General features: G+C 31.1%; 1 protein-coding gene across 2 annotated transcripts in view; it reads left to right on the top strand.

Moving 5' to 3' along the window:
• RASA1 (RAS p21 protein activator 1) overlaps positions 1–27,757 on the top strand; it is a 99,128-nt gene that overhangs the window by 48,822 nt on the left and 22,549 nt on the right. For both annotated transcript variants that reach the window (XM_031967290.1, XM_031967294.1), the window contains exons 7-15: positions 2,328–2,380; positions 4,057–4,207; positions 7,191–7,269; positions 14,037–14,157; positions 14,902–15,058; positions 17,260–17,347; positions 20,028–20,105; positions 26,141–26,298; positions 27,117–27,193. In XM_031967290.1, the coding sequence (XP_031823150.1) occupies positions 2,328–2,380; positions 4,057–4,207; positions 7,191–7,269; positions 14,037–14,157; positions 14,902–15,058; positions 17,260–17,347; positions 20,028–20,105; positions 26,141–26,298; positions 27,117–27,193 (962 nt within the window). The remainder of the gene's footprint in view (positions 1–2,327; positions 2,381–4,056; positions 4,208–7,190; positions 7,270–14,036; positions 14,158–14,901; positions 15,059–17,259; positions 17,348–20,027; positions 20,106–26,140; positions 26,299–27,116; positions 27,194–27,757) is intronic.

The following is a 27,757-nucleotide window of genomic DNA, read 5'->3' on the forward strand; positions in this document are numbered from 1 at the left end:
TTCCAGTTTTTCACCTCTTACCCCCTTACCCCCTCCCCAAGATGGCAGGATGACCAGTAGATGTTAAATATATTAAAATATAAATTAGATACACAATAAGTATACGTGACCAAACTGTTATTTTGCCGTACAAAAAGAATCAGACTCTGAAATATTGTACAATTAGCTTGTGAAGGAAATCAAAAATGCAGGTGGGCATAAATATAAGGATTGGGAATTCAATGTAATGGTTTTTGGTCATCACCCAGAATTCTTTCTCTGGGTGTAGCTGGTTCAGTTCATTACTGCTCCATTGGAAATGATTTGGTTGATCTCATTGCTGAGGATGGCCAGGTCCATCAGAACGGGTCATCATATAGTATTGTTGAAGTATATAATGATCTCCTGGTCCTGCTCATTTCACTCAGCATCAGTTCGTGCAAGTCTCTCCAGGCCTTTCTGAAATCATCCTGTTGGTCATTTCTTACAGAACTATAATAATATTCCATAATATTCATATACCACAATTTATTCAGCCATTCTCCAACTGATGGGCATCCACTCAGTTTCCAGTTTCTAGCCACTACAAAAAGGACTGCCAGAAACATTCGTGCACATACAGGTCCATTTCCCTTCTTTATGATCTCTTTGGGATATAAGCCCAGTAGTAACAGTCCTGGATCAAAGGGTATGCACAGTTTGATAACGTTTTGCCTGCTTCAGCTTTCTAATAACTTAGTCTCATTGTTCATCATCTTCTGTATCCCATTTAAGCTGGTTGTGTAGCAATATATTTTCTTGGGTTATCTCTGCATCTGCTCCCTTGTGTTCTGTTGTTCTCTCTCTGTAACTGATTCCTATATTTACATATCTGATCCTAATCTCTCTTATGGGACTTAGTCTTACAAGACATCACCCTTGCTTACAGATATGTGATAGGGCTTTCTAGAACAGCATGTTTAAAGTAGCTGTTTCACATTCTCTCCACGCCAGATTTATTCCTATATCATCAAACTTGCCATTTTTCTAGATTGTAAACCTGGGTGGCCAAAGGATAATGACAATCTTAGCATTCTCTTGACTTCTTATTAATTCTTCTCAATTTTACTTTGGAATATAAACCATTTATTAGATCTTGAGTCAGTCTTTATAGCATCCATCTTTTTTCTACTTCTGCTTATTAACCTGTATCAGGCACTCATCATTTTTTATTTGGATTCTTGGAGTAACATGTTTGTCTTGATTAAAAGTTTTTCCTTCATCTTCCACACAGCAGTCATGTTCCTAAATCATAAGTCCAATGATATCACTCCCAATCAAGAATATTCAATGATTAAAAAGGTGGGGGAGGAAGGAGAGGACAGAAAACAAAATGTCTCCTTATTGCCTTTAGCAGGAAATTAAAATTTTTTAGGTTGACATTTTAATTTCTTCACATTCTGATTTCAGCTTACCTTTCCAAACTTAGTTCACATTACTCTTCTTCATATGTGTAACACCTGCAGTTAATTTGCATGCTTATTGTTTAGAGCACTTAGAATTTTGTTTCCTGCTCCTGTGCATAAACTTTCCCTAGGCTTAGAATCTATTTTCTTTACCTTTGCCTTTTAGGTCCTTAACTTTCTTTGAGGTTTATGTCAGATGTCATCTCCTGTACTTTTCCTGATACCCCTAGTTGTTAGTGTTCTTTCCTTCTGTCCCAAGTTGTCTTTCCCCCCTCACTTCCCATCTCCCATTGATCTATTTACATATTAGATATTAGATATGCTTTTTATTTTTGTCTTTATTTTCTCTATGCTTAGCATAGCTTGCTCATAATAGAAATACTATAGGTACATTACAGTAAATCATATATAAAATGGTGAGTGATGACTTTAAGGTTCTAAACCTCAGTTTTTGGTGGACCCCATCAGCATGGTTTCATTATTTCTAAAACTAATGGCATTTTAATTAGGAATAAAGAAGGTAGATGGTGGGGACAAACCAAGGCTAGGGTTTATTCAATTAAATTGAAATTACGGAGAAGCAGATTTTGGCTTGTTCTGAAGAAACTTTTGAACTTCAAATGTGTCCTCATTTTTTAGGAACTCTACAGACCAGGGAGTATGATGGGTGGAGGCTGGGTATGGGGATGGGGGTTATTGAAACTGGCCAGCTACTTCTGTTAGGGATGTTATGGAAGAGATTCTAGGGTTTCTCTACTTAGGTAACTTCTACAAGTTAACTTTTTTTCCAAGTTCTTTATGTTTTCTTTGAATGACTCAGTAAATTAATTTTTTAGCTTTTGTCCATCCATATTAAAATAACAAAGATATACTTTTGAATTTTCTCTTTATTTCATTTTTAAGATGGTTCCATGGGAAGATTTCCAAACAAGAAGCTTATGCTTTATTGATGACAGGTATATATATTCTTACTGTTAATGTGTACTTTAAAAACCTTTGAATTAACTTAGTTCTATCCCTTTCAGATGTGTTTTTATTAGTCTTTAATTTATACACAATTTGTTACTTGACATTGAATAAGAATTGGACCTAGGTAACAGATGCTGTTCAGCTAAGTAATTACTGGCAAAGTTGGATAGTCAGCTAGAGCTAATTCCTTATTTATAAAAATGAAATTGATAATTTGTATTACTCTGTTTCAAAAGGTTCTTGTATGAAGAAAATGCTTTGCATACTTTAATGCATTATACAAAAAATGAATTCTCTGCTAAGTTTCTTAGGAGTAGGAAATTGCTCTTCATTTTAAAAACTTGATTTTTAGAGAATGAAACTCTTAAGAAGATTAAAGAAAAGAGTTCCATTGAAATTTTTAAGATTTTTTTGTTTTGTTTTTGTTTAAAACTCGCCACATTTCATTCCAAAAAGTGTGGCAAATAGGTGTTTGTATATGTTAACTTTTTACCACCTTGTTCTGAGACATCACAGGAATTAGTTACAATTAAAGTAGTTTAAGTAATTGGAACTTTTTTGCAAATGTATTGAATTTTAATTTCTCCAAGAAATTCTATAAGTTAATTAACTTTTATATTCTTCCTTTTGTTCATCACTAAATATATAAATCTAAATAACCTGATTAACAAATGCATTTCCTATAGAAATAGTACATTTCACTTTGCTTGAGCTCATGGAGTACTTTGTGCATTTTTCTGATAGCATCATGCTCATCATTTCTAACAGAACAATGATATTCCTTCACAGTCTCATAGCACAATTTATTCAGCCATTCTCCAGTTAACGGACATTCCCTCAATTTCTGTTTTTGTCCTGAGGAAAAAGCTGTTAGCAATTTATGCCTAGTAATGATATTTTTAGGTAAAAGGATATGCATGATTTTATAACTGTTATAGCCATATCTTTTGATCATTTATTAATGGGGGAATGGATCTTAATTACTTTTGTAGTTTTGATTGAGTTCCCTTTCCTTTTGAGAAATGAGGCCTTCATTAAAGAAACTTGCTTCAAAATTCTTTTCATAATTATTATTACTAACTGTATTTCCCCTATTTATTCTGTTCTTTTCATTCCCCCTGTCCCTCCTCAAAAGTGTTTTGCTTCTTACCAGCCCCTTCTTCAGTGTTGCCTTTTTTCTGTCCCTTTCTTGCAGGGTAAGATAGATTTCTATACCCATATTGAGTGTATATGTTATTTCCTTTTTGAGCCATTTTTGATGAAAGTGAAGTTCCTTCATTCCCTCTCTCCTCCTTGTAAAAGTTTTTTTCCTGCCTCTTTTATGGCAGAAAATTTACACCATTTAGCTGTTGGCATTTTTTACATTCACTAGGCAAAATCTTTTAAATGTACTTAAATGGTACTTGGGTATAGAATTAAGAAAGGTGTCATATCAAAGAAAAAGAATTGGACTTGAAAATCAGAAAGTATCCAGAGGAAAAACCTAGGTAAAAAGTTGTATAGAAAATTCTCAGGAAAAGAAATGAGAGAGTAGGGATATGTGTGAATACAAATATATCTATATGTTTGTTATTACTTGTGCATATAAATTGCAATCAATTTATGGGAAATTTGATGACTATGAGTGTATAAAAATAATTGTTACTTTTTTATATTTTCACAGTAGGTCAGGTTTGCAGTTTCCTTGTACGGCCCTCTGATAATACTCCTGGCGACTATTCGCTTTATTTTCGGACCAGTGAAAATATTCAGCGTTTTAAAATATGTCCAACACCCAACAATCAGTTTATGATGGGAGGCCGATACTATAATAGGTGAGTTTAAAAAAAAGTGAATTTTTATCTGCCTTTGGCAAGTATATTTTTATTGTATTTATATTGTATTATATTTGAGCTCTGAGAATTTTTTAAAAATAAAATCACATTGCTTTTAAATATTGGCATTTATAATATACTCAAGCCCTCTAGATAGGGTAATAAGCTTAATTTGTAGGAATCTGAAGATTTAATCTCTAGTAACCTTTTCTTTACACTTGTATTTTTTTTTTTTAAAGGGATAAAATGATAAATTAGAATGAGCTTTAGGTAAAGCATGCATAATATATTTTTTAAGGCAGTTTGATTTTTTTTTTTTTCCTCTAGAAAAAATTTTATTAAAATTGCCTCAGATGCCAAGAAAGAGGAAAGGAAGGAAAAGAAAGAAGGGGGGGGGGGAGAAGGATAATAGATAGATTTTAAAATATAATTGGATTAGTCCTTTTGGAATTACTAATTTGCAAGTCCTGTAAACTATAAAGAAATTGCAGATCAAATTTCTAACTATAAGTCCTTTGCTTAGAGCAGAACTTTTAAGTTGAAACTGCTACCCCCCCAGATAGATTTTCTTTTACTAATTATTTTGCTAAATCAAACAAGGCACTAGCCTACATCCCCTTTGGTGAATGTTGTTGAAGATCAGATTGATAAGCAGCTTCTTATTTGGAAGTGTATGTTTATTGAACTGACTGGTTTTTTCTATATACCCTAAAGCAATGGTCCTCAAAGTGTAGTCCAAAGAATTGTTGGGGTCTCTGAAACCCTTTCAGAGGGTCTACAAATTCAAAATTATTTTTTATTTCTAATAGTAAATAGCTATAAATATAACCCATTTGAACAAAAACTCTTTGAACAGATCCTCGATGGTTTTTTAAAAACATAAAAATACTGAGAACAAAAGTTTGAGAATCACTGCCCTAAAGTATGTTTTACAAAGGTAGAATTTTTACCTAAATACCAGAAACAATTTTTGTGTGTGTGTGTGTGTGTGTGTGTGTGTGTATTAAGACAGCCCTTTATTATACTAAAGGGCATTATTGAACAACAAGGGAAAAATATTTCGTTTTACATTTCTTCTGAATTTCTTTTGCATATAGTTTAGCTATTAAATCTGCAATGTGAAATAATTTCCTTAAAAGTGTACTAATTAGTTGCTTTAACTATATCCTTAATATTTGTATTTTTCAGACTTCATTTTAATATGAAATTGAGAACTTTACAGTTTTTTTTTTTTTTTTCCTTAAGGAATCCAAATTTATTTAACTTGAATATGTAGAGAGAATTCTTTGTGGAAAATATAACTGCTTTTACTAAAAATGTTAAGAAATTATATATGTTGGGGGATAGGAGTTTATACTGTCAGTTTTGTATTGTTTATGAGTTAAGCATTTTTTTTTAGAAGTTGATGTGATATATATACTTATAACTTTATCTTTCCTGTTAAACAACAAGCAAGGATGGTTTTATTTTTACTTTAGGTGAAGAAAGGAAATAACAGTACCTACATTTCTATTATTTAACTACTTTCTTTTATGAAGGAATTTATGATGGTTCTGAATAGCTTTGTAGTCTGAATTTAGGGGACAATAGGAATGAGTAGTTTATCAGATGATCAAAATGAAATTCACTGTAGGTTTTTACAATAAAAGAGAGGTGATTATTGACCAAGATTCATTGAAGTTTATTTTTGAACTGAGAAATTTGGATGTTCATCAGCCAAACACTCGTTTTAAAATATGAAGTAATCAGCACTTAAAATTTTAAATTAAGATTTTTTTTCCTTAGAAAAATATCAGACAGAGCCCATAGGAATATTCAGATAGACTTTTTACACTCAGGTAATAGTCCTTTATTACCACTTTCCCTTTTTTCTTATGTCAAATAATATTTAGAATTCAGTTCATCTGGTCATCTTTTTCATGTAACTTCTTTGAGTCATCTATTTTCACTTTGTGATGATTACTTTTTTACATTTAAAAAAGTATAAAATTTTTAATGGGATTAAAATTTTCCATCTCCTGAGTTGATTTTTTTATTAAGAATAGAGCAGTAATGAAAGGACAGATGAAAATAAAATCTTCACTTTTAAGAACTTATTTTTATGAATTTTTTTTCTTAATGAAATAAAGAAATTGTGGAATTTCAGATCAGTCTTAAGGCACTGAATCAATTGTGGGGGAAAATACTTTGCAAGCCTTGAATGCAACATATAATGTCAACTATTAGTTATTGATGTAGTGAAAACTAATTGCTTTGCTATGCATTGTATTTATCATATGTAGAAACTAAATTAAAACTAAATTTCAAATTTCATGTATTACTCTTTACAGTTTTTTATTCAGACTTTTTTCTTCAAATATTAGATTATTTGTAGTATTATAAGTCAAATTACTTTTTTTTATTCTATTGAGAGTAGAATGGTGACATTTGTGAGAGAAATTTATAATTTTACTTTGGCTTTATTTTTGCCTCTCAGATATAGGTCCTTCAGAATGCAATTACAGTCAAAATGCATCTGATAATTAGAGAAACTATATTGAGTGATGGTGAGAATAATTAATTTAACATAACATATTGATTGTTAAGTAAATGGAGTACATCTATCAGTTCTTCCATTCCAGTGTTAAAGAATAAATTTAATAGGATTAGAAGAAGCCTTCAACTTTTATCTCCACGGTTTTATAATATCAGTTAATGTCAATGTCGGTGTTTTTATTTTAAAATTTTGGTTGTGGTGTTACTGACCAAAGGAATCTTGATTTTTTTAGAGAGTAACTTGACCAAGAGTTTTTTTTTTTTTTTTTTTTGTTTGTTTGTTTTTTAAATCCAGCATTACTACGAATATGCATTTCATTAATGTTTTCCATGTTGTATGCTATGGAGATCTTGCTAATAGCATAACTACACTTAATATTACTTTTACAAATTAACACTTTTTTGGACATAATATAAATTGTCAATTTTATAATTTTTATGTTCCTAGCATTGGTGATATCATTGAACATTATCGGAAAGAACAGATTGTTGAAGGCTACTACCTTAAGGATCCTGTTCCAATGCAGGTAAGGGTTTAATACCCCAGAGGCCCAAACAATATTTTTGAGGATTTTTTTTAAGTCTTTTAACTGATAGACTTATATAATTCACAAAATTAAATCCGTGAAGTTAACCAGAAAAAAAACCAAAGTTGAACATAGAGAAAATTATAGGTTGCTTAAATAGCAACAAGTTTCTTCAAGGTAAATTTAGCAAACTGAAACTTCTCTTTGTTTTTTGAGATTGGAGTAGTCATAAATTCCTAGAGATTTGTGGAGTTTAAAGATTTTGTCATCCAGAGTATTTTTTTCTTGTCACTCTATATAACTTAATGTCAGCTATCTAGTTTATAATTTTCCCTGCATTCCCTTTTTAAAGTTTCCTAAAGGGGTTTTGGTTTAGACTTGCGATTTCACTGTTGTGGGGAACTCCTTGGTTTGAAGCTTTCTCCTCAGATACAGAACAGCAAATGATCCTTAGAATATTAGAGATTTGCCTATGGCAATTTTGCCTGTGATCCTAGTCAGTGGTAGGACTTCAGCCTACCTAAGACAAGCCTTCAGTCTTAATAACTCCAAGTGTTAAGCTACTGACTTGGGACACCTTGCAAAATCACTAATAGTTGTTGAACTGAATTAATTTATGTATTTTCTATATCAAGTTTTAATGACATCATGGCTGTCTTCTTTTACTCTGAATCTACTCTTCACTAATTATATCATCACTTGGTTGTTTATGGGAATGTTAACTAATTTCAATATTTGTAGTTTAGTAAAGCATGATTAGGAAGGCAAATCTCGTGTGTGTGTGTGTGTGTATGTGTACATATATATAAATGTATTTCCCAACGTGAATGTACCTTTTTAGTATAAAATGCTACCCTTCTCATTTTTTTTCTTTTGAAAAAAATATATCTATCTAAACCATGGTACAATATGAGTTTTATACTTCCCAAATACCTGAGGTCAAATTTGCCATCTTAAATTAAAAACAGATTTTCCTTTATTTGTTACCTAAATTTTATATGTGCAGATATTTGAAGTCATGATTTTAAGTGTTAGGTCTTCCATTGGATTTGTGTGTGTGTGTGTCTGTGTGTGTGTGTCTGTCTGTCTAGACAGTCTATTCTTCTTTTCTCTAGGCTTCTATTTACTCTCTTTGGTATCTATGGTGGAATGTATACATGGGGATTTTTTACCCTTTTCTTTTCAATTTAAATTTTTCTTGATTATTATATTTGCCAAATAACTAGAAAATTTCTTTCCAGACTTTGTTTGATATGTTCTATATTTGGCTAAGAATCTGTCATTCTGTAAGCTATAATCCCTCATTCTTAGACATTACCTTTGTAGCCTTTGTTTTTCAAATTAGTTTTTCACTTTTCATTCTCTTGTAATAGGACAGCTAGGTGTTATAGCAGATACTGTGCTAGGCCTGGAGTCAGGAAGGCCTAAGTTTATATTTGACCTAGCTTGTACAAAGAGTCAAACCAAACATCATTAACATGATGAACCTTAAGACTTCACATTTATTAGTGATATGCTCCTTCATGAATCATGACTAGAGAGTAGTTGTCCTCCATTTTGATGTTTTTGTTATGTTTTAGATACATCCTTCTGGAAGACAATAGAGCTCTCTCCTTTTGTTATCAGATCAACAAATAGTCATCTGATTACTTCCTAAGCAGGGTATCACTAGCTATTATTACTTTTTGAATTTTCATTTGATACTTCACTTAGATGATCTCCTGATGACTTCAGTGGCTCTACTGTGTTATTGTCTGTAAGACAGGGGCATTCCCCTCTTTTGGAAGAGTTACAGATTTGATGTGAAGTTATAAATGTACAAGACTCTTGTTTCTTTCCTTTCTTCATGTAATAATATACTTCAACATCCTGAAAAAGATCTCACCTTTCCTCTATCTCAGATCCTTTTTTATTCCTATTGAAGTCTTGCTTCTCTTTCCTTAATATTTATTTCATTCTTCTTGACAATTTAGGATTTTGGAGGAGCATTCAAGGAGCATTCTTTGAATATATTTATTTTGTTTTCTGAACAAAATACATTCATTTTGTTTTTTCCAATTTGTGGGAAATTTCACCTCAACTCTAAGCACATAGCTAAGACTTTTGCAGTCAGTTATCTTTTAATAACTTGACAATTGTGCTCAGCTTCTTTTCTTTAGCCTCAATTCTATTGCTGTACTTACCTATCTAATTTTCTACCTTATATTAACCTATATATTTCAACAATTTGGCCCTGTACATAAACCCACTCTTACCAAACTGCTGTTACCACTTGATCTACTTAACTTTTCTTTACCTTTCCTTATCTTTCTAGTCTTTTTATTTGATAATACGTATTCAAGGGATATAACAGAGATAGCATCACTAGCACTTGGCAATTGATTGGTTTTGTAGGATAAAGGAGAAATCTTTAAGAATGACTTCACAATTGCAAGCTTTTCATGACTAGACAGAAATGCAAGACTTGCATTCTCTAACAGAAATAGGGAAGTTCAGAGGATGGATAGGGAAAGATGATGGGCTCTATTTTGAACATTTAAGAGTCTTAGGATGTCCACATAGAGATGTACATTAGGCTTGGCAATTAACTACTAGAATTTGAAATGGAAAAAGAAGACTAGTTTTATATATTTAAAGAATCATATGCAGAGATCCCATACCACACCCTGGCATTTTGGGGAATTTGTGACTCCTTTCCCTGCCCCATGGCTTCTCTCTCTAACCCACCTTGCTATACTCGGGACAGAGGCCTCTGAATTATAAGTTGCACAGAAAGTTATAATTAGACATCAAGCAGCATTAAGAAAACGGGAAAACAGCTGGAATTAGAAATTAAGGAAATGGCAGCTAAGGAAACGAATTTAGAACTTTTCCTCTGAGTTCAAAAATCACTTCTATATCTATACAAAATAAAGAAATGCACTCCCATATGAAGATGGCTGGAGCCTGATCAACTGCTGCAAAAACAATGCAAGCAGTTAGCAGGAAGATGGATCCACAAAAGACATTACAAACAATACAGAATTTCCAGAAGGAAAAAGTGAAAATGGAAATATGAATGAATGAATTTGAATATTTCCAGGGATGATCTACTAGTGAAATTCACATTTCCAGGGATGATCTACTAGTGATACATTGGATGACTTTTTTTTTTAATTAAAACTTTTATTTTCAAAACATATGCATAATTTTGAACATTCACTCTTTCAAAACCTTGTGTTCCAATTTTTTCCCCTCCCTTACTCTCATCCTCCTCCCCTAGAGAGCAAGTAATCAGTATATGTTAAACATGTGCAATTCTACATACTTCCATAATTATGCTGTACAATAAAAATCTGATCATAAAGGAAAAAATGAGAAAGAAAACAAAATGCAAGCAAACAACAACAGAAAAAGTGAAAACGCTATGTTGTGATCCACAGTCAGTCCCCACAGTTCTCTCTGGATGCAGATAGCTCTTTTTATCACAAGACCATTGGGACTGGCCTGAATCATCTCATTGTTGAAAAGAGCCATGTCAATCAGAATTGCTTATCATGTAATTTTGCTGTTGCTCCTGGCTCTGCTCACTTCAGTTAGTATCAGTTCATGTAAGTCTCTCCAGGCTTCTCTGAAATCACTGAATGACATTTTTGATGGAGTTGATGATGAAGAAGAAAACCAGGATATTATGAACTAGGTGTTTGATGAAATTGGAATTGAAATCTCTGTAAAGATGACAGAAGCATCTTCAGCTGCCTAAGGTTGCTACATCTGCAACTACATCAAAAGCATCTATAATATCTGATAAAGAAATTGAATGGCACCTTAAAGCTTTGGGAGTAGATTAGCTGATATTTATTTGTGATATGCATTAATGATTTACAAAGAGTATAAAACTGGCACCATAATTCCTTTTACATAACTTGTTCCCCCCCCCCAAAAAAAAAAAAAAGTCAATGAAATTTCAAGCACATTGTTTTAAATCTTTTTTTGCTAAAGAATGATTTACAAAAAGAGAAAAGTGTGAATCTTAATTACCATATACTTTGAAATGAAAAAGATTATGTCTAAATCTCTTTCCTGCGGGTTGTACTATTCTAAGATTCTGTTTAAAATTAATACCAGATCATATTTGCATTCTAAATCCTTTCTTCTCATATAGAGAAATGGTACTAAGCATCAACATGAAGAATTGCAAAGGTTCATTCATGATAGGAAACCTGAATCACCTGTTTGTATTTTGAAACTGATTTGGAATTATGGCCACAAGAACTACATTTATCAAATTCTATTTAAAGTAGTTTGAAAGGAAAGCCCTCTTTCAATTTATAAAACTCATAATTTAAAAAAAATGTTCTTGGCATCTAATTTAAATATTTGCAGCATAGAAATGTTATGCAGATCTTTATTAATGAGGAACTTGAATTATCAGTTTTAAACTTAAATTGAGATCTGGTTTGAGAATATTCCAGGTTTCTTATCTGGTACTTGGCTAGTTAGTGCACAGAACTGGTAGTTAGGAGACCTAAGTTCTAGATCTAACTTTTAACCAGTGATGTAGCTTTGGAAAAGTCATTTGCTCTCTTAATATGTAATTTTCCTCAAGCTGTAAAATGAGGGGATCTTTAAAAAATGATCTGCAAAATTTCTTTTCCAGATCTAAAATTCTGCAAAATTAGCAGTTGAAGGGCCCTGATTTTTTTTTATTACAATAATAATGTAACAGTTTGTTGATCCTTTAAAGAATTATTGTGCCTTTCTTTCCATGTTCTGAGCTGAATTCATCCTTAGATGAATCTTACCAGATGCCATCCTGAAACTCTTTGGTGCTCTTGAATATAAATAATAGTGCTTTTACTTTTTTTTCATTTTTTTTTGGGGGGGGGGGAGGAATCTTCATTTTTCGACATTATTTTATTTTTAAAAATACAATAAAGGTTTTATTCATAAATGCCTTCCCCCCCCATTTTAATATTTCAAGGTAAATGTTTTGATGTCTGCTAAAGACAAAAAAATGATCTACAGTAGAGAGCTAGTTGAGACCTGGGACAGAGAAACAAGAGGGTCTAAGCCCAGTTTAGGGCATATTGACCCTTACTGAACAGGAGGATGACCGAGAAGGAACAATCAGAATATCTTGTAATTAAAATCTGATCTTGGTGAATAGAGAGGGGAGGAAGGTAGCTTTGTTTAAGAATACAATAGGAACTAGAGGGACATAACTAGTAGGCCTAGGAAAGAGTATGGATAAAATAGGTGGAGAGATACGGGAGTGATCAGGTACTAAGGGCCTTAAAAGATGACTTAAAAATTGGAATTGAAAGAATAAGAAGGTGGGAAGTTGTTGAATGGTAAAACATGGAAATGCTGTGTCAGCAACTGGTACTGCTGTCCTAACAGTAGTAGTATATCATCAGTATTTTCTGTCTCCAGATACCAGTAAAGGTATTAAGCTATCCAAAGTTGAGTTTTAGTCCGTGATCTGAGTTTGTAAATACATAATAATTGGTTCCTTAAGCAACTAATCAAACTCACTATCTTAACTTTGTTTTATCAAGATGGTAGTGGGTGACATGTCCCCACATGTGTAAAAATCATTTGACTTTGACTTCCATTTTGTTTCTGAGCTGCTGGTTTTGGAGGAATACTTAGCTTTAAGACTTGATACTATATTATGATATTGAATGAGTCTTGGTTTACATGAGAGGCCTATTGTCTGACTAGGAAGGAATAAGCGAGCCATTGCTACTTTTCTTTAGTGGTTAAATGAAGGAGTGCCTTAAACTGTGCTTTGTTAAATATAGTAGATTCTAGAATGAGAAAGATTCCAGATCCAATCAATCCCCTCCACAATGATTTCTCCCTATAATGATGGCTAAACTGGAAGCAAGTCTGGTAGTCTAGGAGACAGTTATTCCTTAGATTTGGTGTACTAGGTTCTCATTCAGGGGTTAGAGAAAGATTTTGGACAAATTGATTATGGTGGTTTGATTTATCTGGCATATGCTTTCTCAGGGATTATGTAAGATAAAAGTACAGAATATACTTGTAAGAAAACAATCTGACATCACTAATGAAATAAACGCTAATGAACACAAATTTATGCAATCATATTTCAGTAGATAGGTAAAACATTAATCTGGGAGAACTAAAGTTGTACCTGTCTTTTGTCCATTTTTCCTCTTTAGTCTCATTATGCTGATTTCCTTAGATTAAGTCTATTCTCACATACCAGTAGATCAGATATTTCACTGCTATGGATATTCCTTCCAGTAATAAAGCTGACAGACAACCTTGTTCTTGCCCACCCATCCATGAAACCTTCTATCTGTCCTTCTGTAAATTCATCACTGACAGTCCATCATGTGGGCCTTCCTCTCTATTCAAGATTATAATGAAGTTCAGTAGCTATCCCTAGTTTTTCCAAAGTGACCAGCCTTTCTTTTCTTTCACTTATACATTTCCCTAATTATAAATTTTACATTGCTTTGCTTGAGTAATACATGTGTTCCCAAGAAATTGTAAATGTGAGCTTCATTGTATCATGTTATTTTGTAAATTAAAACATTTTCATAGGTTACTAATTATATTTAAGAGTTTTTCTAACTTTGAAAAACAAGAATTTATGAAGCATCTCCTTGATTTATTATGCAATTTTAAAATATGACCCTTTTTTTTTTTTAATTGAGGGCACATATATCCATTACATAGATTTATCTTGGATTCACCAAGGAGTTATATTTGAGAGACATTTATGTGTCTTTTTTTTTTTTTTTTTAAATCAGCATCAAGAACAAGTACTTAATGATTCTGTAGATGGCAAAGAAATCTACAATACAATTCGTCGCAAAACAAAGGATGCCTTTTATAAAAATATTGTTAAGAAAGGCTATCTTCTGAAAAAGAGTAAGTATTTTTCATTATAGTTTAAAATATTTTTATTTTAAAGTGAGTCATATTAGACACAAAATGAAAGTTTAAGTATAATATTATTATAATATTAAGTATTAAGATTTTTATTTATTTATTTTTTAAGTATAAGGGTTGTAAATGAAACTTCTTAAGTATCTTAAGCCCAGTTCTCCAATCCAGGGTTTGTAGAACAAATTTTATATCTCCAAGTCTTTTACCTCTAGCTTTAAGGAGAATATAGTAGTCTTGAGTGCTGACAAAAGTATTTATGTTTCAGTTTTTGCAGGGAACATTCCCTTATATGTGAAGTACTGGTCCTTATTACTCTTTGAAATGCTTACATATACATCTTGGTTCATTAAGATTTTTAAACATTTACATATATTAAAATATGGGGGGGGAAAGCTAATATAAAGTAGAGATCTTTTTTTTTTTTTTTTTTTTTTAACTATTTCTCTAATGCTAAAGAAAACTTATTTTTGTGTTAACAGAGAACTTTAAAAACATAATTTGTAATCACCCACTGTTTTGATTAAAGAATATTTTGAAGAAGTTTCTAGGCATTTTTATTCATTCTGTAAATTTCTATATACAAGATTAAAATTTAGAAAGAACAATTTAAGATTTCAGTAGGGTTTCAAAAATTTTGTTGAACATTTAATTTGTCTTTTTAGTGGTTTAACTTTTAACCTCTAATGTTTATTGGGAAAAGATGAAAATTAATATCTTTTTTGGCAGGCAAAGGAAAACGGTGGAAAAATTTATATTTTATCTTAGAAGGAAATGATGCCCAGCTTATTTATTTTGAAAGTGAAAAACGAGCCACAAAACCAAAAGGATTAATAGATCTCAGTGTTTGTTCTGTCTATGTTGTTCATGATAGTCTGTTTGGCAGGTAAGATAACTTTTTTTCTTATTTATTTTTTATGGAATTTTCATTCCATTATTACCATCAGCATCCTACTCCCTTCTCCCATAACTCCCCACCAAAAGTTTGTTAACTCTTCCATCCAGTGGCCTTGTCTCAACTCTCATTCTTTTTGATCTCTGTCACTTTTGTGGAAGGGATGTGTGGGTGGATGGCAAAGGTTTGGTTTTTTGAGACTTCAGTGTCCTTAGGCCCTGTCCTTAAGCCCTCTACTCTTATGTATACTCCTTTCTTAGAGATACCTTTATAACAGATAATTCCAAATTTATTTATTTTTGTTTTTCAGTCTGTACCCACAATTGATCAGTTCTCTCTGATGATGCATAGCAATTTTCATCATGAGTCATGATCAATTGTCTGCAATCATTATATTCATCCAGAGTACCTAAGTCTTTTACAGTTGATCATTATCACAATATTCCTGAAAAGATTAATTGAAAAATTATGCTCAGTTTTTCTGGTTTCTTATTCTTCAGATTATTCTTAGTTGTTATTCCAGCTCCTTTGCCCTCCAGGATATTTGCATTATTTTTTTCTGATTATTTGGAATATTTTCTGTTAGATTGTGGAGCCTTGAAATTTCACTATAACATTCATGGGAGTTTTCATTTTGGTCTCTTTATGGAAATAGTTTGTGGATTCTTTCAGTTTTTGTTTTGCTCTCTTGTTATACAGTTTCAGGACAATTTTCCTTGACAGTTTCTTGAAGTATGATGTCTAGCCTCTTTTCCCCCATTTTCTTTTGATTTTTGGCTTTCAAGTAATCCAATAATTCTTAAATTATTTCTCCTCAATTTATTTTCCAGCTTAGTTATTCCAATGAAATATTTCACACTATTTTTTTATCTTCTTGACTTTTGTTTTTTCTTTCTTATTTATTTATTTATTTATTTGTTTGTTTTTAGCTAAAGCAATTGGAATTAAATGACTTGCTCAGGGTCACACAGCTAGGATGTGTTAAGTGTCTGAGACCAGATTTGAACTCGGGTCCTTCTGACTTCAGGGGTGGTGCTCTATGCACTGTGCCACCTAGTTGCCCCATTGACTTTTGTTTCTTGATGTCTCTTGAAATCATTGTCTTCCATTTATCCAATTCTAATTTCTAGATTTTTTTCTTCAATGAACTTTTGTACCTTCTTTTCCATGTTGAATTCTACTTCTGCTATTTGTGTATATTCATTTCGATCAGTGCTTTTTTTTTTTTTTTTTTTTTTTTTTTTAACCTCTTTTATCTTTAGGCCAATTTTGTTTTTTGACTTATTTTCTTAAGTGGCTTTTTTAAAAGTTCCTCTTCTACCAACCTATTAATTCCTTTTTCATAATTTTTTTTTTTTTTGGTATCACTATCATTTTGTTTTCTTATTTTTCTTCAAACACACTTATGTTTTTCATTAACTCTTCCAAAGAGTTGTCTTTTGAGTTGGTGTCCAATTGTTAACTTTTCATTGAGACTTCCGATGTAATAATTTTCACATTTTTATCTTCTGAGTTTGTCTTGTTCTTTGCTATTATAATAGCTTTTTATAGTCATTTTTTTTTCTGTTACTTTGAGTTTGATGCTAAAATTGCTAAAACTTTAAATAAAAAAATAGGCTTTTTTGCTGTTTGCAGAGCTAATTCGGGGTGTAATCTGGTGAGAAAAGGATGGTCACTGCCCTTCTGTGTTCTTTCCTTGAAACTGTACCAGGTCTTCTGTTCCCTTGGAACCAACCACAAGTGTTTTAGTGCTAGAACTACAATCAAAACTGTGTATGGATAATAGATTTGCCAATCAATACCAATGTCACCCAAAATGCTAGTATTTTCCTTCTGACTAATTGTCCAATTTCCCCTTTTTATCTTTGGGATGAGAGTTCCCAAAATTGTCTTTGCCACTATCCCAGTCTTCAATCGCAGACTACCTCCTAAGTTGTCCAAGACTCAAAAAATCTTGACATTTTATTGACTGTCATTCTGCAGTTCTGTCTAAAGAATTATTTTAAAGTTATTTGGAGGGGAATGTTAGAAAAGTTCATTGGATTGTCATCTCTATTTCATCATCTTCTAAGTGTTTACTTTTAAAAGTTTGAACACTTTTATTAGTAAGGTAGCAGTATATATAATTATATCACTTGATTTTGGTTAAAAAAAATTTTTCCAATAATTTTTTTTGTTTTATGTTTTTAAAGGCCAAACTGTTTTCAGATAGTAGTTCAGCACTTTAGTGAAGAGCATTACATCTTTTACTTTGCAGGAGAGACTCCAGAGCAAGCACAGGTGAGAAATTTTTTTCTCTCTAATGTAAAATTTTATGTATTAGAATGTTTCATATTTTGTTCATTTGGGAGAACTCCCTAAAATATTGTAAGGAAAACAAGGAACTTTCTCATATTTTATTCCAAGTAAAGAAAAGATTTATAAATTTGTTTATTTATATTTATTTAGAGGAATAGCTAGTGAGAAATGAATTATTTCTCTTCCTTTTAGAATGGGGGGGGGGGAGAAACCGTTTTTCTGCTAAGGGCCATTTATGAACCAAAACATTTATTAACTTAAAAGTTAGCCTGCTATATTTATTTGGTCAAACATTTAATTAATCCACTTCTAATGTAATGTCTAGAACTGTGGTTGACTTGGCTGGTCCAGAACAAATAATTTTGTGGGCCATTTAAGGCCTGCAGGCTGGATGTTTCCTACACCTGTTTTAGAAAATAAATTTATACAATTTTGAAGTAAATGCTCATTTTAAATATATCTGTACTACAAAAAATTCTTTAATATTTTCAGCACAGGATAGTTAGAAGCAAGTCAGCTAGTTTTGTTATAGTTCATGTGCTTTTTTTTCTGGGTTCAAATTCAGGTATTAAAAGTAGAATTTTGGTCATTAGGAAGAAAATATGCTTAGCTTAAGTATTTGTGTGTTTGTGTGTGTACGTACATATATATATGTTTATGTATCTTCAGAATTTTTCTTTACTTCTGTCTCCTCTAACGATTATATACATGTAATACATAGTCATATACCAGTGTACCAGTTTTAATGAAGGAATAATGTTGCTGAAAGACCTAATTTCTCTTAAAAAACTTTTCTCATGAATGAATAACTTGAAAGGTATTATTGTTATGAAATATGTAATTTAGGTATAGCTTTACTATTGACCACTTGTGAATATTTGATGCTCTGTGGAAGAGGTAACCTGACAGTGGTTAACAGGGAGAAGGTGGCTTTGTAAAACTGAAGTACTAATATACACTGACAATCCCCTGGGGACAGTGAGAATGATTCTCTTAACTGCACATCATGTTTTGAGCCTGTGTATGACACGGATTCACATCAAAAAACAGAACAAACTATTTTTTTTAAAAAATCTTTATAGAATATGAAAAACTATTAGTCCTAAAGTAAACATTTTCTTTTTATATTTTATATATAAAATATAGTTTTATATATATATATATATATATACACATACATACATATATATGTGTGTGTGTATATATATGTTTTCTCTCTTGGGTCTTTGCAGAACTTCAGTTAACTAAAATACTTTGTATTTTTGTAGCAGTTGTACAAAAATCAAACTTGTACAATATCTCTCTTGAGGTATATATCCCTATTTTGCAGATGGGAAAAACTGGGGCACAGAAAACTTAGTTGACTTGTTCAGTGTCGCAAATGTTAAAAGTGGAGTTAGGAATAGAGCCCAGCACCTCTGGATCCTCTGCTTTATTCACTTTACCATGTTCCCTCTTTCTATGCGAAGATATTCCTCATATCCTGAGGACAACTCTATGTAAGTTTCGCATGTCACATGATTATGTGGATAGCCAGTTCTGTATTTTTTTTTTTTTTTTCACTGCATTTACAATCCTTTTTTCCCTTGCTTCTTAGTAACTTCTCTGAAGTATGTGATTATTTTCAGGTTTCTGTTAGATAATTGGTGAACTTTTGTATTTTTTGTTTTCATTCCTTGCTCTCTGATCTATTGCAGTGATTTTGTCTTAGACATTGATACAGTTCAAGAAAACTCACTTGAAATAGCTTCCAAATTCAAGCCATGGCTAACTTTAAAAAAAAAAAAAAAAAAAAAAAAAGGCAAAACAAAAATACATTTCTAGAAATTTGTAATCCAAAGTTCAATATTTATACTTATTATTTTTAATAAGCACAAAACTGTTAGTTCCATTCCCCAGAGCATCTTATATTTGAAAGTTGTTGAAGTAAAACTATACTTTAAATTGAATACCAAGAGAGCTGCTTCAGCTTATAGTACTTTAAATTTATTCTTTAAAGTTTTAGTTAAAAATTTGTTTTTTTAAGACAGTAAGTAAAACAGAGTAAACAAAAAACAAATTTTATATTATAGAATAGTAATGTATCTAATAACTATAGTAATGTATTTAATGAGTTCTGTATTGTTTAATAATGAAAGTTAAGATGCTTATTTAATCAGTTTGCTTTGGAATTTAACATTCTGCACACACAGTCTGTCTGTCTGTCTCTCTCTCTCTCTCTCTCTCACACACACACACACACACACACACACACACACACACACTTTATCCAAAATTGTATTTACTTGGTTGAAATAAGTACTGGTTTATTAATTAAGAAAATTAAACTAAATTTTTATGAGCTATAAATGCAATAGTGACTTTTTTATTTAATACTTGATATTTGCTTTTAAAAAGCCTTTTGATTTATACCATTTTTTAAAAGTTGAATATATGGACATATTTTAACATACATATATGCCTTTAAAGTATATACATATGCATATGTGTGTACACACAAAGTATATTTGAGATTGCTATGTAGAAGCAAAAAAAGGAAAAAATACTTCTACCACATTGTGTTATAAATTGTTAATATTGAATTGGTGTTAGATACCAAGTATATATATTAAAAATGTACTTTGAAATATTGGGATTTTTTTTTTTTTTTTTTTTTTTGTAGGAGTGGATGAAAGGTCTACAGACATTTTGCAATTTACGAAAAACTAGTCCAGGAACAGCTAACAAACGCCTACGACAGGTAAAGCATTTCAGTTTTCTTTTGACTTAATAATTGCAATTTCAAGCATATTATACTTTGAAAATTTATCTAATTTTATCTAAAAATGACTTGTAAAACATAGTTTGTAATATAATTGTGAAAACTGATATCCTTCAAATATCCTATAGCACTTAGGCGTGGGAGAATAATATTTTGTTCTCTTTTTATTCTTTAAAGTTTTAACTTAAAACTTTTTTTTTTTTTTTTTTTTTTTTTTTTTTACTATTTTAAGGATCCTATACAAACACAAGGAGATCTAGATGGTTTAAGTAAATTATTCCTAGATTTTTAAATCTTTTTTTTTTAATCTCTTAATAACATGAAATAAGCACACATTAGAAAGTGTCCATTAGTTCTTACTTGTTGGAAAATTGATTTCATTGTCTAAAATTAAGAATTTTAACTAAATCTCTGACACAGAATTGTTCAGTTTTAGTTTACTAAACTATTTGACTAGTTGTTTATAATTTATTGAACTATAATTTATTTATAATTTGTTAGTTGCAGCTAAAAAGAATTATCCATTTTCTTTATTGAAGCTGAAATTTTAATTATCAACTTTTCAAAAATAAAATGAACTGTGCTTTTTTTTTTTTTTTTTTTTTTTTTTTTTAATAGATATTCACATGTGTCCTGGTTGAGATTCTTTGTGATCCTCAAGGACTTTCTAGTCCATCTCATAATTTTGTTGTTTTCTTTGCAAAGATACTGAAATGATTTCCCATTCTCTCCTCTAGCTCATTCTATAGGTGAAGCACTGAGGCAAAGCAGTTTTAAGTGACTTGTCCAGGGTCACATCACTAGAAAGTGTCTGAAGCCAGATTCGAACTCACTAAGATGAGTTTTCCTGGCTCCAGAACTAGCATTCTATCCACAGTGTGATCCACTATACACATGGAATTTACATGATATCATCTTCGGAATTTTTTCTGTAGAGATTGTGGGTATTACTTCAGTTAATATTTAATAGTTCTGTGACCTCTAAATTTGCTATTTGTTTTGTTTTGCAAGGCAATTGAGATTAAGTGATTTGCCCTGTGTCACACAGCTAAGAAGTGTTAAGTGTCTGAGATTGTATTTGAACTCAGCTCCACCTGATTCTAGGACCAGTGTTCTATCCACTGTCCCATCTAACTACCCATGAATTTACTATTAATTCTTAACAAAGTATACTCTTGTTTTTATAGCAAAGGAAATTTTTTTTTCTTCCCAGAAAACTTATATATGTATATTGTGAGATTATTTCTCTTCAGTGCTTCATTTCCTCTTTATATGGATTCTCTTGTTAGACAGCATATTGTATATCTTCATGAGAAAATGGATGGAGCATCTTGTGAAAAATTTTAGGGGACTTCTAAATAAGATGGAGTGGTCATTGATATGTCATAGAGGAGTTTGAACTGTTCCATTTTTATTTCTGCATTGCTTTGTAGTAGGAGCACCAGGTCAAATAACAATAAATGCAGAGAGAAGCATCAGTAAACTTCTTTATCCAGATTAGGAATACACAAAAATACACATTACATTTACTGGAAGAGGAATTTTGCCAGAGAAACCCAACAAAAATACAAGTAAAAATACCTAAAACTCATGACCACACTATGAATTGGATAGCCCTAGAAAGCACAGGAATCGTCAACTTCCAATCAAGGAAACCTTGGAAGGAACAAAAGTCATCCCTAAGGAGTAGGGAGGGGAAAGCAATGATACCCTGACAGGGAAAGTTCCAAGATGGAATATAAGATGATTATTATTATGATGATCTTAGTCCTGCTTAGGGACAGTTCCTTAGAGAAAACTTAATAGAAGCACAAAGAGCAGACAGACCAGGGGAGGTAGATACCAGTATCAGTAATCTAAGAAAACAAGGTGAAGAACAGGGTCCTTCCACTCCCATTCAAAGATGAAGGAGCTAAAAAGCTTCTTCCTGAACTGTGTCTCAAATTAGGAGTTGAGGCTAAACAGAAGATATTAAAACATTATGAAAAAATTTTATGGGTTCAAGAATTGTCTGATAGGAAAGAGAATTAAATCCACAACTATGAGCAGGCCTAAACCCTCATAGACTAAAATGGATTGCACAGAAGCATTGTAAGAATTCCTGGGAAAAAAAGTGGAGCAAGAGATTATAAATACAATGAAAGTCATGGGGTAGGGGAGGGGAATTAGAGGATAATGTCTTTAAACATAAAGTAAAAACATACTTGCAAACTGGGTTCCTTGAAAATTAGGATAGACCAATCAAATCATTGACACAACAAGACAATAGAAAATATTTGAATAAAATCAAAACACTGGATGACAATTGAAAGAGAATTCAAGAATCTTTCAAGAATTTTCAAACTATTGAAAGTTCATAAATAAACAATAGCCCAAAAACCTTGAATATATCAAGAAATCATAAAATGCCAAGGAATCATAATTAGAATGACATATGACTTCATAATTACATGGTTAAATAGAGGAAATTATGAATATGCTATTCCAGAATACAAAAGATAGAGACTAATAACCAAAAATAACTTGCAAACTGAGTATAATTCTACAAGGAATAAAATGTGTCTTTAATTAAATTAGCAGTCTTTACTTGTTTTCATATGAAAATATCAGATTTGAGTAGAAAAGCCAAAATGCAAGCATAGGAATTAAGAAAAACCAAGAAAGGCAAATATATTTAAACAAATGGGAAAGGAGTAGAGAATCATGAAAAGTTTGTATTCAAATAGGAGGAGTCAAATGTCCCTTCAAAACCTTAAGGTCTTAGGTCATAGAGGAAATTTAAAAAAAAATAATAAGCCGAAGATGTAAAAAATGGACAAAAAGAGAAATAATTTGGGACAGGGCTTACTATTTCTCCTAGGTGAGTAAGAAGAGTACACAAACAGGGAAGAGAGAAGTGGTTACCACGTTACTTTTACTCTTATTTAAGGTGGACAAAATAGGGTTGAAAACATAAGAGTTTAAGTTACTGAAATACAAGTTCTTGACTGAAGGAAAGGTTGGTCAAAAGGAAATTTAGTGTTGAGAATAATTAATAGGCAAAAAAACCCACTATAAAATGTTTGAAATAAAGAAAAATTTGACTTGTGCAGAGATTAAAAAAACAAACAAACATAGAACCAATGATTAAATTTTGGGAGAGGGGAGGAATTCAGGGCCAATGGAATAGAAATAGATCACTTTAATTTCATTGAAGTAATTACTAGTATTGATCACACTTGTTCACCTCTGTACTGTTTGTAAAGAGGGATTAGAAACAAAGGAAAGAAAAAAGAAAATCATGAAAATGAATGTGCAATATGGGAGGTGAACATGGTAATAATAAAATGTAAAAGGATAGAATGGATTAGAAAGCAAAACCCAGTGTGTTTGCCAGAAAACCCGAGAGACTTGAAACAGATCCTGAAGCAGCACTGGAAATTAAAAAAAAAAAAAAAAAAAAAAAAGTCAGGGTAACAGATCTGATCTCACAAAGCAACAGTAAAAATAGATATTGTTAAAGGGAATAAACAGGAAAAAAATACATCATTATACTTAAAGAAAAAAATTAAAAAGAAATAGCAAAATTATAATAGGAAACTTCATTGTGTATAAGTGTTCCTTTCACATCCAGATAAATCTTAACTTAAAACTTAATAGATAAGAAAGAAATTAAGGTCTTGAGTAGAATTTTAGAATCATTAGGGCAGCTTTGCCAATTACTTTGTGGGTGTCAATAGATCAAAAGTGACATAGATGTGTTTCAGTTGTGCATAATTTTGGCATCTTTCTAAAACTTTACCATGTACTATGAAAAAAATTTATGAACAAATGCAGAAATAATAAAATTGCTTTTCCTTTTTCAATGTTATAAAAATTATAATTTATAAATATTTGAAGAAAGAATTAAATCTTAATTAAAGTGGAAAATTTAATTCTAAAAAATTGATGGGTTAAAGAAAAAATCACCAAAATCATTTCATTAAAGAAAATAAGACAGCATTCCCAGACATCTGAAATAAACCCAAAGCATGCAACTTTGGGGGGGAAAAAATAAAAAAACATTAAATTAACCCTAAATTAAAGATTGAAATCTTTAAAAATCAAAGAAACAGTTTAACAAGATTGAAAGCAAAAACCACATGTTCAACTGATGAGTAAAACCAGGAACTGTTTTGTAAAGTAGATAAAAATATTAGGCAGTCTTATTTTAAAAAGAAGAAAACCAGATTGTTATTATGAAGAGTGAGATTTCAAGTAAATGAAGAGTTAAGGAAATCATTAGAAACATATGCCTGGATAACAGAAAATTTGGGGAAAATTTTTGTAAAACAGTCTCAAATATGTAGAGAATTTTGTCAAATTTATAAGAATATGAAATGTTCCCTAATTGATGGTTAATGGACATGAATAGGCAGTTTTTTAATGAAAACATTTTAGGAATATACGGAAAAACTTACATGAAATAGTGAAGACTGAAATGCACAGAACCAAGAGAATGTCCTATATAGTAATAGCAGTATTGTTCAAAGAACAGCTGTGAATGATTAAGTTGTTATGAATCTTATATTCAAATCAATTACAATGGAGCCATGAAGGAAGGTGCTATCTCTCTTCAGAAAAAGACCTGATATAGAAGTATACATAATATGGTTTTACATTTGTATATATCTGTGTCAAATGGTGGCCTTCTTTAATGTGGAGTAGGAAGTATGGGAAGCAGTTTGAAAGTTAAAATGTAACCACCAAAAAAATTAAAAACTTATGTCCAGTTATGTGCCAACAAAAATAGATAAATATTATAAAATAAAAAGAAGTCTTCCTAAATTTCTAAGATATAAATATGGACTTTACACCTAATCCTAGGAAAACCAAAGCAGAAAAAAATACCTATATCTATAATGATTATCGTTATAAAAATATTGAATCAAGTATTAGCAAAATCACAATATATTTTTAAAAATTGAAAACTAAGACTAGTCTGGATTTAAACCAGGAATATAGAAGTATTCATTAGTAGAGATAGTAATAACAAAAACTGCAAAAGTCACATAATTACATCAGTTGATTCAGAAAAAAGCTTTTAACAAAAAAAAAATTGCCTATAGTTTAGAGTGACTAAATGTCAATTTCTTAAGAAACCTGCAAAGATTTGTATGAAATATTGTAGAGTGAAATGTGCAGAACCAGAAATATATAACAATATATTTAAACTAAACAACTTTTGAAAGACATAAATAATTTAGTAATCATCCTGATTCTTGGGGACTTAGGGGTGAAATTGAGATGTGCCCCCCTTTAACTGTGATTTGTTTGCTTTAACTTTTACAAGAGAATCACAACTACCACCAATACCCATCCTCTGAGGGATTTTTCAAGGAAAAGAGGTGGGAGATATGTAAATAAAGAATTTTAAAAGAAAGAAAAGAGGGTCACTATAATAAAAATGATGGAAAAATTGTATAAAGTAACAGAAGAATATCTAGGAGGAGAGACAAACAGGTCAGCTTTGAAACCAACATGAATTATATCTTATAATTTATTTTACATATATTTATCAGGTGAATTTTAATACACTTTATATATGAACTGGAAATTGGTGGGTTTGTATAATATTTCTAATTTTTTGTGTATATATAGGAAAATGCATATTTTTTATTTAAGAGTATGACAATTTTAATTCTAAAGATAGCAAACACATTAAAAAGAAATTAACCTGGAATTATGTCTGTTTTTTAAAGTAGAAAGATTGTTTAAATAGTAATGATGATAACATTTATGTGGTATCTCAAGGTTCACAAAATATTTTACATGTATTATTTCATGAGAAGTTGGTCAGTATTTCTTTGTATTCTATGTTGCATTTTATGTTATATCTGATAACACTCGTAAGGACAAATATGATTAAAGTCAATATTTTCATTTGAAAAGAGAAAGTCTTTTGAAAAATAGAAGAAAATGAAAATTTCATTTAACTTAAAGTGATGATTTTCTGGATCTGTGTAATTAATAAAATGAGACCTTTTTTTCTTTAGGTTAGCAGTCTTGTTTTACATGTTGAAGAAGCTCATAAACTTCCAGTAAAACATTTTACTAATCCATATTGTAACATATACCTGAATAGTGTTCAAGTAGCAAAAACACATGCAAGAGAAGGACAAAACCCTGTATGGTCAGAAGAGTTTGTCTTTGAGTAAGTCTTGTTTTGCTATTCAATCTAAATCTTTTTTTTTTTTCTTTTTCTTTTTCTTTTTTTTCCCCCATTGCTTCTATATATTCAATGATCCCTGAAATCACCAGCATAAAAGGAGAGATATTTTAATACTGGCTTTTAAAAGAAAATGGCATTCCTTTTTTCGGGTCACTTTTATTTATTTATGTATACAATTCAGCTTCCTGTAGTATTTGGTGGTATTGTTGCTGCTGCTGCTATTACCATCACCTTCATTTCCACTTCCATTTCCATCCACACCCCCACTACTATTTCCCTTTAGTCTTACAAGTTCAAAAAAAATTTAGCATAAACAAAAGTTTATACAGGTCCTTCAGTAAAAAATTATTGTTTAGTCTTTCAGTCATATCTGACTCTTATCATGATCCTGTGGAGCATACTGTCCATGGGGTTTTCTTAGCAAAGATACTAGTGTAGTGTGACATTTCTTTCTTTAGTAGATTAAGGCAAAGAGTTTAAATGGGTCATGTAGCTAGTAAGTGTCAGAGGCTACATCTGAACTGATCTTCTTGGTTCCAGGAACTGAACCACCTAGCTGCCTAGTACATGAGTATAATCAACATTTATTTGCCACTTATATTCATGAATTAATATTATTTTGGGAGTTCTTGAATGTGAGAGAGATTTGAGGATAAGTACTTATTTGTAAAGTAGCTTTCATGTGTCATTTAACATTTCATTCCTAGTTTTATATCTAATTGATTGGATAGAGGAGTTAAATTGTTATGGTGCCAACTATATCTTTATATCAGTCCATTTTTATTCTTTTCTTTTTCTAGTGATCTTTCACCAGATATCAATAGATTTGAAATAAGTCTAAGTAACAAAACAAAGAAGAGCAAAGATTCTGATATATGTAAGTTGATGTAAAGAACTATGCCCAAATAAATTTTCATGAATGCTTTATTTTTAACAGGTTTGATCTTAAAAGAAAAGTTAAGTTTTTAATCAGTAAATATGTGTTTTAACTATTGAGCTTAATATTGTCATATATGAATGCAGCCATTTTAGTTGATTTGCTCTTAGTGGTTTGTTTGCTCATTTTAGATTACTTATGCATTATATATTACATAATATTAGTTATACAATCAATAACTTTTAGATGTTTGCTGTATATTTTAGCCATGATGGCTAAAATATATAGTAAACATCTAAACAAAGTCAAGTAAACAATTCTGGTTATCTAGTTAACATAAGCTTAGGTGAAACCTGAGTTAACTACATATGAAATAATGATGGTTACAATTCACATGTATATGGAGCTTTAAGTTTTAATCGTCACCCCTCACCCCAGGTACTAACTCTACTCTTTGAAGTATGTGGGGCAAGTATTATCATCATCATCCCTTTTTTTTTATGAAGAAAACTAATTTTTAGAGAGCAGAAATGATTTCCTTATTTTTCTGTTCTAGAATTCTTT

Source organism: Sarcophilus harrisii, chromosome 1 (genome assembly GCF_902635505.1).
Source record: "Sarcophilus harrisii chromosome 1, mSarHar1.11, whole genome shotgun sequence".
In the NCBI taxonomy this organism is placed as follows: domain Eukaryota; kingdom Metazoa; phylum Chordata; class Mammalia; order Dasyuromorphia; family Dasyuridae; genus Sarcophilus; species Sarcophilus harrisii.